The 14,520-nt window shown below is 44.3% G+C and overlaps 1 protein-coding gene across 1 annotated transcript; it reads right to left on the bottom strand.

Moving 5' to 3' along the window:
* Positions 1–688: 688 nt before the first annotated feature.
* TDRD10 (tudor domain containing 10) lies at positions 689–9,091 on the bottom strand. Its single transcript, XM_032234278.1, has 11 exons — positions 9,067–9,091; positions 7,594–7,649; positions 7,337–7,407; positions 6,469–6,619; positions 4,435–4,477; positions 4,122–4,182; positions 3,851–3,998; positions 2,936–3,081; positions 1,907–2,061; positions 1,560–1,630; positions 689–724 (listed from the first exon to the last, which is right to left on the bottom strand). The coding sequence occupies exons 1-11, from the start codon at positions 9,089–9,091 to the stop codon at positions 689–691; spliced, it is 963 nt and encodes a 320-aa protein (XP_032090169.1).
* Between the last annotated feature and the right edge of the window lie 5,429 nt (positions 9,092–14,520).

Genomic DNA, 14,520 nt, shown 5'->3' with positions numbered 1-14,520 from the left:
TTCTAGCATTTTACACCTATCCCAGATTTGAAGTCGCCTAATCTTGTTCAGACGAGTACAGTTTTTTTTTTAAAGATTCAAGATAATAATCGTAGCAAAGACACCTTTTTATCAGAATTTTAAAAAATTAAATCTGGCCTCAGAGCAGAGTAAAAATCAAGTCAATAGTTTTTTTCCAATTCAGAGCAGGGGGTCTCCTAAAATAGCCTCCATTTTTCCCCAAGAAAAGAAAGCAAAACTTAAAAAAAAAAACTGCTTTATTTTCCTATTAATTTTAATCTGAGTTAGCAGAAAAGCATATTTTTTTATAAAGGAAAAGGAAGACGCCAATTTGTGCACCCAGTTAGCATTTTAATCCATTAATAGCAATAACAAAACTCAGAAGAAGGTTGCAACTCAACGAAGCTCGGCTAAAATACAAATTTATGTAATTTTCCCCACTCTCCCCCCCCCCTTACACATCCCCGCACAATTCCAGCTGTCACAAGACATCAAATACAGTAGGAAAAAATAACATTTTCCCCCCTTTTCCAGCACAAAGTTATAAAGCCTCAACGAAGCGATATTCCCAAAAAACATGTAAACCAACTTTTAAACATCCTAAAACAGACTTTTTCACAACTTTCTCTTCCCCCCCCCAAGAAAACCCGGATGCACTTCAAGCTTGCTTCACAACTCCACAACTTCTTTAGCCTGTTTTGACCACGAACTTTAAAATGTGTGGCTGTAAAAGGAGTAAAAAGAAAAAGAAAATCCTGTTAAATAGTTTACACGTCGTGTGTTACATCACACCATTGTTGGGCTGGTTTTATATCTGGCTGAGTGTTATAGTTTTATAAATAGAAGATTTAACTTGGGGGGGGGGGAATTTAGCCGAATGGATTGTAGAATACAGCTGTGCATTTTTTTTGCAGTGATTTTGACTTGGTTTTAAGCTTCTAGTCCTCATTAAGATTGTTTTTTTTTTTATTTGATTGCACCACTGTATTATTTGCATAGGACAATTGTAAGTTTTCTTTGCAGGCCCATTGAGATAACAACCCAGCCTTTTTACGCAGGTAGAGACACACACTCACAAAACAATCCACCAATTGTTGTGTTTGCAAGCGCCAAGAAAATGTGGTGCGTACTTCCGAATTGCTGTAAAAACCTGCACAAAACCGATTCAGCAAAACACAGGCCGGCTGTGAAATGCGATCGACAAACCAGGATTCCAGAAGGAAGCTTATCTCAGATCAAACTTGGGTTTTCTTTGATACTGGCTGGCCCCGTTTGCAGAAATGTTATATATTTTTTATTTCCAATGCCGTTTTCGGTTTGCCGCTTTGAAACAAGCCAGGATTTGTAATCTGAAAACCGAAAAATTTACAATCCTGGTTTATGGAGTCCAGAGTTGGCTTGTTTCAGGCCACACAATGAAGCAGTTGTTATTTTAAGGGTGCCTTTTATTTCCTTTAATCCAGAAATTCTCCAGCCATCAAAATCAGACTTCTAAACAACTTTAGCTTTCCTCTCTGGGTGAAAACAAAAATAAATATATGTATATTATCCCGGTTTACCTCCCATTGAGAAGGTCCTTTCAAGGTTCCTACCAGGATTTGTCGTCGGATGTCTTGTGGGGGGAAAACGCCTGCAAAACCCAGGGGGAAAAAAATCCTCTTTAAATTGATTCCCCCAAAAGGAACATTTTATCCCATTTCTCAAAGCTGCTAAAAAGCAGTAAAAGATCTCCAAAAGCAGGGTTTTCAATCGTAGCAACTTGAAGGGCAGTGGGCTTCGACTCCCAGAATCCCCCCAGTTTGCATGTTTTAAGAGGGACGGACTTCAACTCCCAGAATCCCCCAGTTTGCATGTTTTAAGAGGGGTGGGCTTCGACCCCCAGAATCCCCCAGCCAGCCAGCCTGACCTTCCTCCAGCATGAAGGGCTGAGCCAGAGGGCGGATTTCCCAGAATTGCTCCCCGTCCAGCTTGCGTAGCGAGTTCAAGGGGACGCTGGCGCAGCGGCCGAAGTCCAGAAAGAAGACCACGCCCAGGTCGCCCAGGGGCTCCAGCACCCAGCATCTTGGGGGGCAAAGGGGGGGGGTAGAGAAAGAGAGTGCCAAATATCTCAATCCTTCCTTTCTTTCACCCCTCTCTTTCGTTTCCTTCCCTTCCTTTTGCTTCCTTCCTCTTCTTCTATTTCTTCTTTCCTTGCTTGCTTGCTCCCTCCTTCCCTCTCCCTGCCCCCTCTTCCTTTTCTATTTGTTCCTTCCTTCCTTCCTTCCTTCCTTCCTTCCTTCCTTCTTTCCTTCCTTTCCTCTTCTATTTTTCCTTCCTCGATTGCTTGATCCCTCCTTCCCTCTCCCTGCCTCTTTTTCTTCCCTCTTTCCCTCCCTCCCTTTCCTTTCTTCCTCCTTTCCTTTCCTATTCTTCCTCCCATTTCTCCCTCCCTCCTCTATTTTTCCCTTCCTTCCTTGCTCCCTTATTCCACCTCTCCCTCCTTTTCCTTCCTTGCTTCCTCTGTTTCCTTCCTTCCCTCCTCCCTATTTTTCTTTCTTCCCACTTATATTTTTCCTACCTTGCTTGCTTGATCCCTTCTTCCCTCTCCCTGCCTCTTCCCTCTTTCCCTCCCTCCTTTTTCCCTCCTTTCCATTTCTATTCTTCCTTCTATTGTTTCCTTTTTTTTTGCTTCCTTCCTCCTCTTCTATTTCTCCTTTCCTTGCTTGCTTGCTCCCTTCTTCCCTCTCTCCCTGCCCCCTCTTCCTTTTCTATTTTTTCCTTCCTTTCCTCTTGTATTCTTCCTTCCTCGATTGCTTGCTCCCTTATTCCCTCCCTCCTTTTCCTTCCTGGCTTCCTCTGTTTTTCCTTCCTTCCCTCCTCCCTCCCTCCTCTGTTTTTTCCTTCCCTCTCTCCTTCCCTAGGGCTGGTTCCCCAAATGGGGCAGGGGCTCCCTCACCTGTTCCAGGCGCTGCCCCCATCCCCGATGTCGCACTGGGCCAGGCACCGCGTCCCCCTCTGGATCTCCCCTTTGGCCAGGAAGCCCAGGCCGCACTCGGCCTTGGCCAAAGCCGTGAAGAGTTTCTCCATGGATTTGCAGCATTCCTGCAGGTTCAAAAGACAAAAAAAGGATTGCAGCCTCTAAATCAGCAGCACAAATCAAGTTTCTAGTCCTCGTGAGGCTTAGAAACGGTGCCGCTGCTCCCCAGAAGCACGAATCAAGTTTCAGGGCCTTACGAGGCTGAGAAATGGTATCGCTGCTCCCCAGCAGCACGAATCATGTTTCTAGCCCTTATGAAGCTTAGAAATGGTGCCGCTGCTCCCCAGCAGCACGAATCATGTTTCTAGCCCTTATGAAGCTCAGAAATGGTACCGCTGCTCTCGTGAGGCTTAGAAACAGTGCCGCTCTTCCCCAGAGGCGCGAATCAAGTTTCTAGCCCTCATGAAGCTTAGAAATGGTACCGCTGCTCCCCAAGTAACACGAATCACGTTTCTAGCCCTAGCGAGGCTTAGAAACAGTGCCGCTCTTCCCCAGAGGCACAAATCAAGTTTCTAGCCCTTATGATGCTTAGAAATGGTATCACTGCTCCCCAAGTAGCACGAATCAAGTTTCTGGGCCTTATGAGGCTTAGAATTGGTGCCGCTGCTCCCCCAAGTAGCACGAATCACATTTCTAGCCCTCGTGAGGCTTAGAAACAGTGCCGCTGTTCCCCAGAGGCACGAATCAAGTTTCTAGCCCTTATGAGGCTTAGAAATGGTGCTGCTGCTCCCCAGCGTCACGAACCAAGTTCCTAGCCCTCGTGAGGCTTAGAACCGGCGTCCCAATCTACAGAGGGGGAATCCCTCAGGCTAGGAATATCGGGGTGGCTCAAACCTCGTTGAGGACGATGGCCCAGAAGTACGGCATCAGCGGAAGCGTGTCCGTCACCAAAAGCCCCACCTCCCCCGTCACGGAGACCACGGAACGGAGCCACGTGGCGTCTCCGAAGCAGCTGTTCAGCATGTGGGAGAGAAACGAACTCCTAAAAGGAAATAAAGAGAGAAGCCGAAGGGGAAGGAAAGAGAGCGGAGACCCCTTGAGGTCATCTAGGAGGAAACCACCCTCCCCTCCCCCCACATTTTCTCCTCCTCGTGTTTGCACGTACCTCATTTCCATGGGGACAACATAGTCGACTCTCTGATTTACAGGGGAGATGTGGATGCCACCTTTGAGGGTTTTTTTAAAAAAAAATAAATAAAAGCAAATTTGAGCCTTGATGCCAGCAAGGCTAAACCGCCACGTAAATCGCAATCCAGAAAAATCAAGCTTTTGCCCTGAAGCCTGATTTTCTTAAAACGGCATTAAAAAAAACCCCAAATTAATTAAAAACTGGGTACGAGGCTGCCTCCCATGGAGGCTTTGACCAGGATGGAAATTAAAAATAATAAGAAGAATAGAACAAGATGCTGATCTCGTACCGTTAGTCAATCCACCTTCGCTGGCGGGGATTACTTCTAAACCCTACACAAGGGCGGAGAAAGTGACATTTGTAAGGGAATAAATCCAGATTTACTGGGTTTCAATTGCACTGAAAGTTTAAACAGAATTCATGTTTAACACAGCAAGCCCACATGATAGATAGGTATGATAGAGATTAGATAGATATAGACAGATAGACAGATAGATATGATAGAGATAGATATGATAGATATGAGATTATATATCAATAGATATGATAGATTAGATAGATGATACGATAGAGATATATGATAGAGATTATAGATAGTTATGAGATTAGATATAGATGATAGATAGATAGATAGATAGATAGATAAGATAGATATTTAGAAAGATATAGATAGATAGATAGATAGATAGATAGATAGATAGATAGATAGATAGATAGATGATAGATAAGAGATATTTAGAAAGATAGATATAGATAGATTAGATATTTAGATGGATAGATGGATAGATAGATAGATAGATAGATAGATAGATAGATAGATTATATAGATAAGATAGATATAGATATGATATAGATATGATAGAGATTATACATAGATATGATAGAGATTATATAGATATAATAGAGATTAGATAGATGATAGAAAGATAGATAGATAGATATAGATAGATGATAGATATGATATATATAGATAGATAGATTAGATATTTAGAAAGATAGATATAGATAGATAGATTAGATATTTAGATATTTAGATAGATAGATAGATAGATAGATAGATAGATAGATAGAGATAGATAGATAAGATAGATATAGATATGATATAGATATGATAGAGATTATACATAGATATGAGAGATTATACATAGATATGATAGAGATTATAGATAGATATAATAGAGATTAGATAGATGATAGATAGATAGATAGATAGATAGATAGATAGATAGATAGATAGATAGATAGATATATATATATATATATATATATATATATATATATATATATATATATATATATATATATATATATATATATATATATATATATATATATATATATATATCAGGGGTGGGTTTCTCGCCCCGTTCCAACCGGATCGGTTGGAACGAGGCTGGCGGCGTCCTCACGCACGCACACGGCGCGCGCGTGCACGCACGCGGCGCGCGCATGCGTATTAGCGTCTGCGCGATGCTCCAGCTGCTCCTGGAGGATCGCGCAGGCGTTCTGCGCATGCGTGGAAAGCGCGAAATTCAAAAAAACTGGGTAAGGAGTGGGCGCGGGTGTGCGGGCGCGCGCGGGCGCGGGGGGGGGGGCTTCGCTGTTCCCGGAAGTTACTTACTTCCGGGTTCGGCGACCAACCGGATCGCAGGGACCGGTGCGAACCGGTTGAAACCCAGCCCTGATATATATATATATATAGATAGATAGATAGATAGATAGATAGATAGATAGATAGATAGATAGATAGATAGATAGATAGATAGATATGATAGATAGATAGATGATAGATAGATAGATAAGATAGATATAGATATGATATAGATATGATAGAGATTATACATAGATATGAGAGATTATACATAGATATGATAGAGATTATAGATAGATATAATAGAGATTAGATAGTAGATAGATAGATAGATAGATAGATAGATAGATAGATAGATAGATAGATAGATAGATAGATAGATAGATATCGGATCCATATAATGGATTTCCCCCCCTCAATATTAAAATTTAACTGTTAAAATTGTGCTTGAACCCACAGTAAGTGTGTAAAACGGTAATAAGTCACTTTTTGGAGGTCGTAAGTGTGAAAAACGATCCTCTTTTTTCAGTGCTGTCGGAACTTTGGTTAATAAATGGACTGTCATAAGTCAAGCACTTTCTGTAAATCTGTTTTTAAAAAATTCTGAAAATCGTATTTTTTTTGTGGGGGGAGTGAGCTCTAAGAGGAGGTGAGTTTTGGAGGCGACATACATTTCCCACGTAAGCATGCTGGCTAATCCGTGATAGGGATAAACCATGAATCGTGGTTTACCGGCATCGGAGTGCTGGTTTTCAGAACCTCGTGGGTTTTACGGTTTTCCATAAACGAGACGGACATCGGCCGGCCTTTCACGAAGTATCCGTTCAAAAGCTGGATTGCTAATTTTGCAGCTTCCAGGGACATCAATTCCAGAAATGCAAAACTACGGTGAAAAAAAAGGTAGAAATTTAAACCAAGATCCTTCTGGTCCAACTGGACACCCTTAATAGAGACAACGCCCAGAGAACGCCCATCGTCCCCAATGCCCATCGTCCCCAGCCCCCCTTGAGCTACCAAAGGACATCTGAGAGCGAAGACCTAAGTTTCTTTGGAAAATCAGCTCCTCCTGTAGCTGCCTGGCCTACCTCGTAGGGCTGTTGTGACAAGCAGGGAAGAAAGATTAACTAAAACAGGCCATCCTCGACAGCTATGACCCCAATCGGGAACGGAATTGCTGTTGCTAAGCAAGGGGGTTGTTAAAAGAGCCGTGTCCAAATTTTGCCACTTAACGTGCGGCCGTTAAGTGAAACATGTGGTCGTTAAGTGAATTGTGTGCTCGTCCTTGTTCGTAGCCAGCTGGGAAGGTCGCAAACCGGGCCATGTGACCCCCCGGGATGCTGCAACCATCATAAAACACATCGGAATGCAACTCGATCACGTGCCCGTCGGGAACGCCCAGCCGTCGTAAGTGCGAGGACGGAACCGAATTCACTTTTTCCCGGGCCATTGTCTCTTCGAAAGGTTGTCCAATCAGGCCTGATTTGCTCAACGACGCCTCTTGCTTAGCGACGGACATTCTGGCCTGCTGCCTTCAAAATAATTCAAATTTCGAGGGTTTTAATTTAAAAATAAAATAAAATAAATAGCAATGCCGTCCTACCTTCTGAAGGAGTTATTGTGCTTCTTCAAAGATTTGATCCCGAAATCCTTGAATAAGAAGACAATCTCTTCCTAAGGAAGAAATAAAATGAAGAGAAATGAAGGGAACATAAGATTAAAAACATCTTTTGAAAAGGGATTCTCGGGGAGAAATTTAGATTTAAGATCTAAATTTGATCTAGATTGGAATTATTAAGCCAAAAACTTTCTACAGCGCCTGGTTTGTTTTTTAAAAAATAAATTTGAGAAAAAACTCACCACTTTGATATCCAGAGGCAGGTTTCCAACAAAGATTTCCTTCGTTTTTAAAAGCCCTGAAAAAGCAAATTTGGGTTAGGACCCAGTAAAATATGAAAAAAAAGGACAATAGATCAGGAAAAGGCCCTTCGTTCCTTCCCTCCCTTTAACTCCTTCCTTCCTTTCTTTCTCCTCCTTTCCATTCCTCCCTCCCTCATTCCTTCTCTCCTTTTAACTCCTTCCTTGGTTCCTTTCTCCTCCTCCTTCCTTCCTTCCTTTGCCCTCCCATTTACTCCTTCCTTCTTCCTCCTTTCCAATCCTCCATCCTTCTCCTTCCCTCCCCCTTTCTTTCCTTCCTCTCCTTCCTTCCTCCTCTTCTTCCCACTACTTCCATCCTTCCTCCTCTCTCCCTTCCACTCCTCTCTTCCCTTCTTTCCACTCCTCTCTTCGTTCCTCCCTCCCCCTCCTCTCTCTTTTCACTCCTTCCTTCTTTTCTCCTCCCTCCCGCTTCCCTCCCCTCTCTTCCTCCCTCTCTCCCCTCTCTTCCTTCCTCCTCCCTCCTTCTGCCTCCCTTTCTCCCTCTCTTCTATTCCCTCCTATCTCCCACTCCTTCCTTCCTTCCTCCTCCCTCTCTTCTGCCTCCCTCCCTTCCTTCCTCCTCCCTCCCTTCTGCCTCCCTCTCTCCCACTCTTCCATTCCCTATCTCCCACTCCTTTCTTCCTTTCTCCTCCCTCCCTTCGGCCTCCCTCCCTCCCTCTCTTCCATTCCCTCCTATCTCCCACTCCTTCCTTCCTTTCTCCTCCCTCCCTTCGGCCTCCCTCCCTCCCTCTCTTCCATTCCCTCCTATCTCCCACTCCTTCCTTCCTTTCTCCTCCCTCCCTTCGGCCTCCCTCCCTCCCTCTCTTCCATTCCCTCCTATCTCCCACTCCTTCCTTCCTTTCTCCTCCCTCCCTTCGGCCTCCCTCCCTCCCTCCCTTCCATTCCCTCCTATCTTCCACTCCTTCCTTCCTTTCTCCTCCCTCCCTTCTGCCTCCCTCTCTCCCTCTCTTCCATTCCCTCCTCCCTCCCACTCCTTTCTTCTCCCTCCTTCCTTTCCTCTCTTCCATTTCCTCCCTCTCCTTCCTTCCTTCCAACAGCCCCTCACCCCCCCCACCCAATTAGTCCCACTTCTCCATGCCTTGAAACACATCTAAAATCAGCACTCCTAAACTTGAGGTGGTGGCTGTGAGTTCCTTAGGCCATCCCATCAGGATAAGCCCCACCCATGAGAAGCATTCGGGAGGTGGGGGCACATCATAACAGGATCCCTCAGCCTCCCCTTCCCCATTTTCTCCCCTCACTCACTCCATCCTTTTCCTTGTCTGCTGTGACTTTCTGGCCAATAAAAGCATTTTTCCACCCTTCGTAGCTCTTAAATTTTTTTTTGGGGGGGGGGATTGCTTGAAACCCATAAATGATAAAATTCCGCCCCCCCCCCCTCCCTTAATTTTTCACGCCTTAATTGCATCTCTCCGTCCATCGTTCGGTGTGCAAAAATCCCCCACACGGGTTAACTGTACGCTTCATTCACACATTCGATCCACTCTAAACTCACCCGGATGTTTCAAGGGTTTCGCCTTAACCAGCTTCTTAGGGCCCGGAGAACAAGGGTTTTCGTGACCTGGTCTCAACCTACAAACCAGGTTAGAACAATCCGGGATTAATAACCTGCCCACCTTAAATTGCAAATTTTGCAAAACTGCCAATATTTTTGCAAAGCTGGTTTTCCGTTTGCGTAACCCTTAGCTAATGTGAGAAACTCAACCTTAAAAATCGCGTCATTCGAACCCAGCACCGGGAGACCCCCGCCTTCTTTCAGGCTCCGCCTACCACCTGCTTAGCCCCCGCCCACCGTCAAAACGAGGGAACGCAAACCCCGAATCGAGAAAACACAGTAATTTTCCAAACACAATTCTTGATTTGTGGCTCACAAGCCAAGAATCTTGGGGGGAAATGGAAAAAAATTCTATATATATAGAATATATATAATATATTCTATATATATAGAATATATATAGAATATATTCTATATATATATAGAATATATATAATATATAATAATTATATAATAATAATTCTATATATATAGAATATATATAATATATAGAATAATGTGTATATATATATATATATATATATATATATATATATATATATATATATACATACATACATACATACATACATACATACATACATATATATATATTTGTGTGTGTTTTATTTGTGCTGATAAATAATATATATATATTAGTGTATTAGGCCAGTCTTAGTAGGGTTGTTTTTAAATAAAACTCACTAGTGTGCAAGGAAAGTGTGTAAACTGGGTTAATTTGCAACGGAAATATTCTAATATTTCTAAAATATTTTGTCCTTCCTACTTACATCTCTCTCCGATGACTTTGCAAGATTCAGCACACCTTAAAATAGTAATATTAATATTATTATTAATAATATTTTTTTCAAAAGGTTGATATCTTGTGACCAATGATCTTAAATACTCCTATAAAAATACCAGGCTAAACCTTTGAGAGCCACCAACCACAATATTATTACTCATTAATCATAAATATAGCATCAAGGACTCATTAATCACAAATCCATGCCTCTAAATCAAGCATAAATATTTCTTATTATTAAACATCACTGCATTCCCTGCTGTTCTGTTTACACATCCAAGGCCTGAAACCTGAAACAAAAAAGCAAAACATTTTTAAAATACTTAACAACTATCTTGTAAACACAAAGTATGTGTAAACATTGCAAACTAAGACACAAATCTAAGATACGAAACACCACAACAGAAATATTTCCATGTAGGTTGTTTCTTTATTTAGTTTATGGATTAGCAACGTGGGTGTGTGTATGTGTGTGTATATATTTATATTATAAATATATATAAAAGATAATTCCGTATTGCTTTAAGAGGGGTGGACTTCAACCCCCAGAATCCCCCAGCCAGCATGTTTTAAGAGAAGTGGACTTCAACTCCCAGAATCCCCCAGTTGGAAGGGACCCTAGAGGTCACTTAGTCCAACCCGCTCCTCAAAGGATTAAAAACTTTAGTACTTCAGACTGCTTAATACACACCTAGGTGGAAATAAAAAATGAGAAACATCCCCCCCCCCCAAAAAAAAGCTACTAAGATTTTATCACGATTCTCTGCAGGAAAGTCTAGCAGGCCGATGGGTATTGTAGTCCTCTGCCTTAGGGGAAGCGTGGTTGAGAATGAAGGGGGTAGCAGCATTATTTCAGCAGGGAATTTTTATCACCCTGCAACCTTTTTAAAGGCAAAAAGTTTTGGGGGTGTTTGAGATGGAAACAAAGGGGCGTCTTGCAAAGCAGAAAGGGACTCACTCCGGATTGCTCACCTGGAGGGAGAAGGCAAAGAGAGGCGAATCCGGAGCAAACGAGCGCGAACCTCCCACCAGGCTGTCCGGGCGCCGCGCGGGTTTTGCGCCGACGCGCATCGCGCCCCGCCTTCCTCTCTTCCCCCCCCCCCCCGCCACTCCGGCTTTCAATGGGAGGAGGAGGGAGGGTCTGTAATTCGGAGTGGATCCGGATGAGATGGAAGGGTGTATGTCTGTATGCATTAGATAGGTTAAAAGGGGGGTTATACGTCTGTGTATGTGTGCATTTTTAACATGAGATAGATACATAGGTATAAAGATTATTAGATAGATAGATAGATAGAGAGAGAGAGAGATGATAGATAGATAGATAGATAGATAGATAGATAGATAGATAGATAGATAGATAGATAGATAGATAGATAGATAGATAGATAGATAGATAGATAGATAGATAGATAGATAGATAGATATAGAAATGATTAGATGTATACGGAGGATTAGAGATAGATAGATGATAGATGATAGATAGATAGATAGATAGATAGATGATTATATAGAGATAGATAGATAGATAGATAGAATAGAGATGAGAGAGAGATGATTAGATATAGATAGATGATAGATAGATAGATAGATAGATAGATAGATATAGAAATGATTAGATGTATACAGAGGATTAGAGATAGATAGATGATAGATAGATAGTTAGATAGATAGATAGATGATTATATAGAGATAGATAGATAGATAGATAGATAGATAGATTATATAGAGATAGATAGATAGATAGAATAGAGATGAGAGAGAGATGATTAGATATAGATAGATGATAGATAGATAGAATAGAGATGAGAGAGAGAGAGAGATGATTAGATATAGATAGATGATAGATAGATAGATAGATAGATAGATGATAGATAGATAGATAGAATAGAGATGAGAGAGAGAGAGAGAGATGATATATACAGAGATGAGATATGAAAGAGAGATGATAGAGATGAGATAGATAGATATAGAGATGATTAGATAGATAGATAGATAGATAGATAGATAGATAGATAGATAAATAGATAGAGATATAAAAACTAGAGAGAGAAAGAGAGAGAATAATAAGAGTTGGAAGGGACCTTGTAGATCATCTAGTCCAACCCCCACCCAAGCAGGAGACCCCATACCATTTCTGACCGATAGCAGTCCAGTCTCGTTCGTGGGGTGTGTTTGTCTGTGTGTGTTTATATACCTATAAAATCCCTGTGTGCGCATCTTGAGAGATGCATTATGGCCTCGGCCACCAGGGGGAGAGCGGAGCTGCGAGGGGGGGGGGACCCCAAAAAACCCCCAACAAAGCTTTGTCGCCCCCTGGCGGCCGCCCGTAGCCTTGCATCCGAATTCTGCTTTCAACAAAATCTGCCACTCTCCGAAAATCCCTTCGGGAGGGAAGGGCTCGTTTTAGCGTCCCATAACCGGGAAGGGGTGGGGGAGGAGAGGCTTCTGCGACCCCCCCCTCTTCCCACTCCTGTAATTTTTGCCCCCTGCCCCTTTCCAGATAAAACTTTCTTTTTAAAAGGAAAAAAAAGTCCAAAATACCCTTGACCCATTTGAAAGAAAAGAATCATAATTAATTTAAGTTTTTTTTTCTAAATTACTTTTGCAAACTTTCCTTATTCCCATTTCTGCAGGCTGCGCGGGTTTAGCGCAGCCCCTGCGCGCCCCCGCGCTTCCCCTCCGCGCGCCCCCGACCCATCCAAGCCACCACCACCACTCCGCCCTCCGGATCTGGGCGTGGGGGGGGGGATGCCGCCCCCTCCCTCCCTCCCTCCCTCCTCCCTCCTCCCTGCGCGAGCCAGAGCAGCGCTCGCAAAGTTGCGCGAAGCCAAGCCAGCTCTCCGCACCGGATCGCGCGCAGGGAGGGGCAAGTAAATTGCAACTGGAAAAAGGGCAGGGGGTCTTCTTCCACCCCTGGGCTGGAGAAAGAGGCTTTTTTTGGGGGGGGGAGGTCTGGGGGGGGACATCCCCCAATTTACAGCTCTTCTGCCATCTCCTTTGCTTTGGAGACCCTCCCTCCTGAGGTTTTTGGGTGGGGGTCCCGATGCATCTCTGTTTTGGGTAGGGGGGGAAGCAAACCCCCTTTGTTTGCTCTCTACACCCGGGGAGAAAAAAGCCCCCACCCTAGGATTAAAATCAGAAAAACGTTGGGGGGGGGGAAACAGGGTTCGATTTAGCTAGACCCCTAACTCTGCACCCCGAGATCCTTCCATTTTTGGTTTTCCTCTCTATTTTTAAATGACAACCCCTTCCCCAATTTGCTGGTTTCCTCCCCCTCCCCTTTCTGGCTGTTTCCAACTTCCCAAAACTCCCGGGGAAAAATCCAGAAAATTCCCTCTTCAGTCGGCTGACCTAAGTCGATGCTGAGATTTGGGGTACACGAGTAATCTCGGGAGGGGGATGAAGCATCGGGAAAGGGAATTTCCTCGTGCCTGATGCCATTGGGAGGTGCCCGTAGCTAGTCCTCAGGAGGCAGGAGGTCCTAGAGGGAAGAGGGAGAGAGAGAGAGAGAGAGGGAGGGAGGGAGGGAGAGAGAGAGAGAGAGAGAGAGAGAGAGAGAGAGAGAGAGAGAGAGACGTTATTTGGGGCAGGGGTCTTCCTGGAGTCCCAAATCCGGGGCATGCATTGGGTAGCCTTCTTCTTCTGCACTTGGCTTTCTCAGTTGGCAAGCGGGGTGCAGCTTCCCAGCTGGGGTGCTGAAGGGTGGCCTGAGGCTACTGGGGGACCCCAGGAAATTTTGGGGGGGGCAGGGGGGTAGAGGGTCTCCCCGCCATCCTTCTTAACTCTGCCCGGGCATCATGGCAGCCAAATGGTTCAAAGAATTTCCCGCCAATCTGAAAACCGTCTCGGATCGCCCTAAACCGACCAGCGGGCATCATGTGGGCAAGCCGAGCACCAGCGGTGCCCGGAAAAACTTAAGCTTGCCCGAAACCGGCCTGGCATCATTGCCCGGGAAAAACCGAAAAAATTCCGCCACCGAGCTGAGTGGCACCAAGACTCTCTTGGCACCGGGGAAAGATGGCACTTCAAGTAGCCGGTTATCGCGGGACAATCTCCAGGGGCTCCTGCAAGCCGCCGCCGGGAAGATGCGTAAGAATTCGCGGGTGGAAGGGGCCCCCTCGGAGGACCCCGGCTGGGGGGGCCCCAAAGTGACCCCCAGTTGTGGAGGGTACATCAACCGCCTCATCAAAGTCAACGCTCAGGAGAAGAACGCAAAGAACTTTTCAGGATCAGCTCCGAATCCCGGTCCACTCCCGCCGGTCGAACCGGAGAAGCCCAGGCAGGAAACGGTAAATATGCCATTACCAAAATTTGCCAATTTCTGGGCTCTGGAAGATGGAGGGGTGCAGGTTGGTGGGGGGGGGGGGCTGGCGGTTTTTTGCCTTTGCCATTGGAGTTTTTTTAAAAAAAAACGGGTTCGGTTTGGAAGGAAGACGAGGAAATGGTATTTTTTCCCCCCGAAACTTTTGCCGTGGTTTAATTTGTTAGGGTTTAAAAATTAAACCCTTCC

This window comes from Thamnophis elegans, chromosome 17, assembly GCF_009769535.1.
Source record: "Thamnophis elegans isolate rThaEle1 chromosome 17, rThaEle1.pri, whole genome shotgun sequence".
NCBI lineage: Eukaryota > Metazoa > Chordata > Lepidosauria > Squamata > Colubridae > Thamnophis > Thamnophis elegans.
The sequence above is the reverse complement of the archived record's forward strand: the minus strand, read 5'-3'. Positions and strand labels throughout refer to the sequence as shown.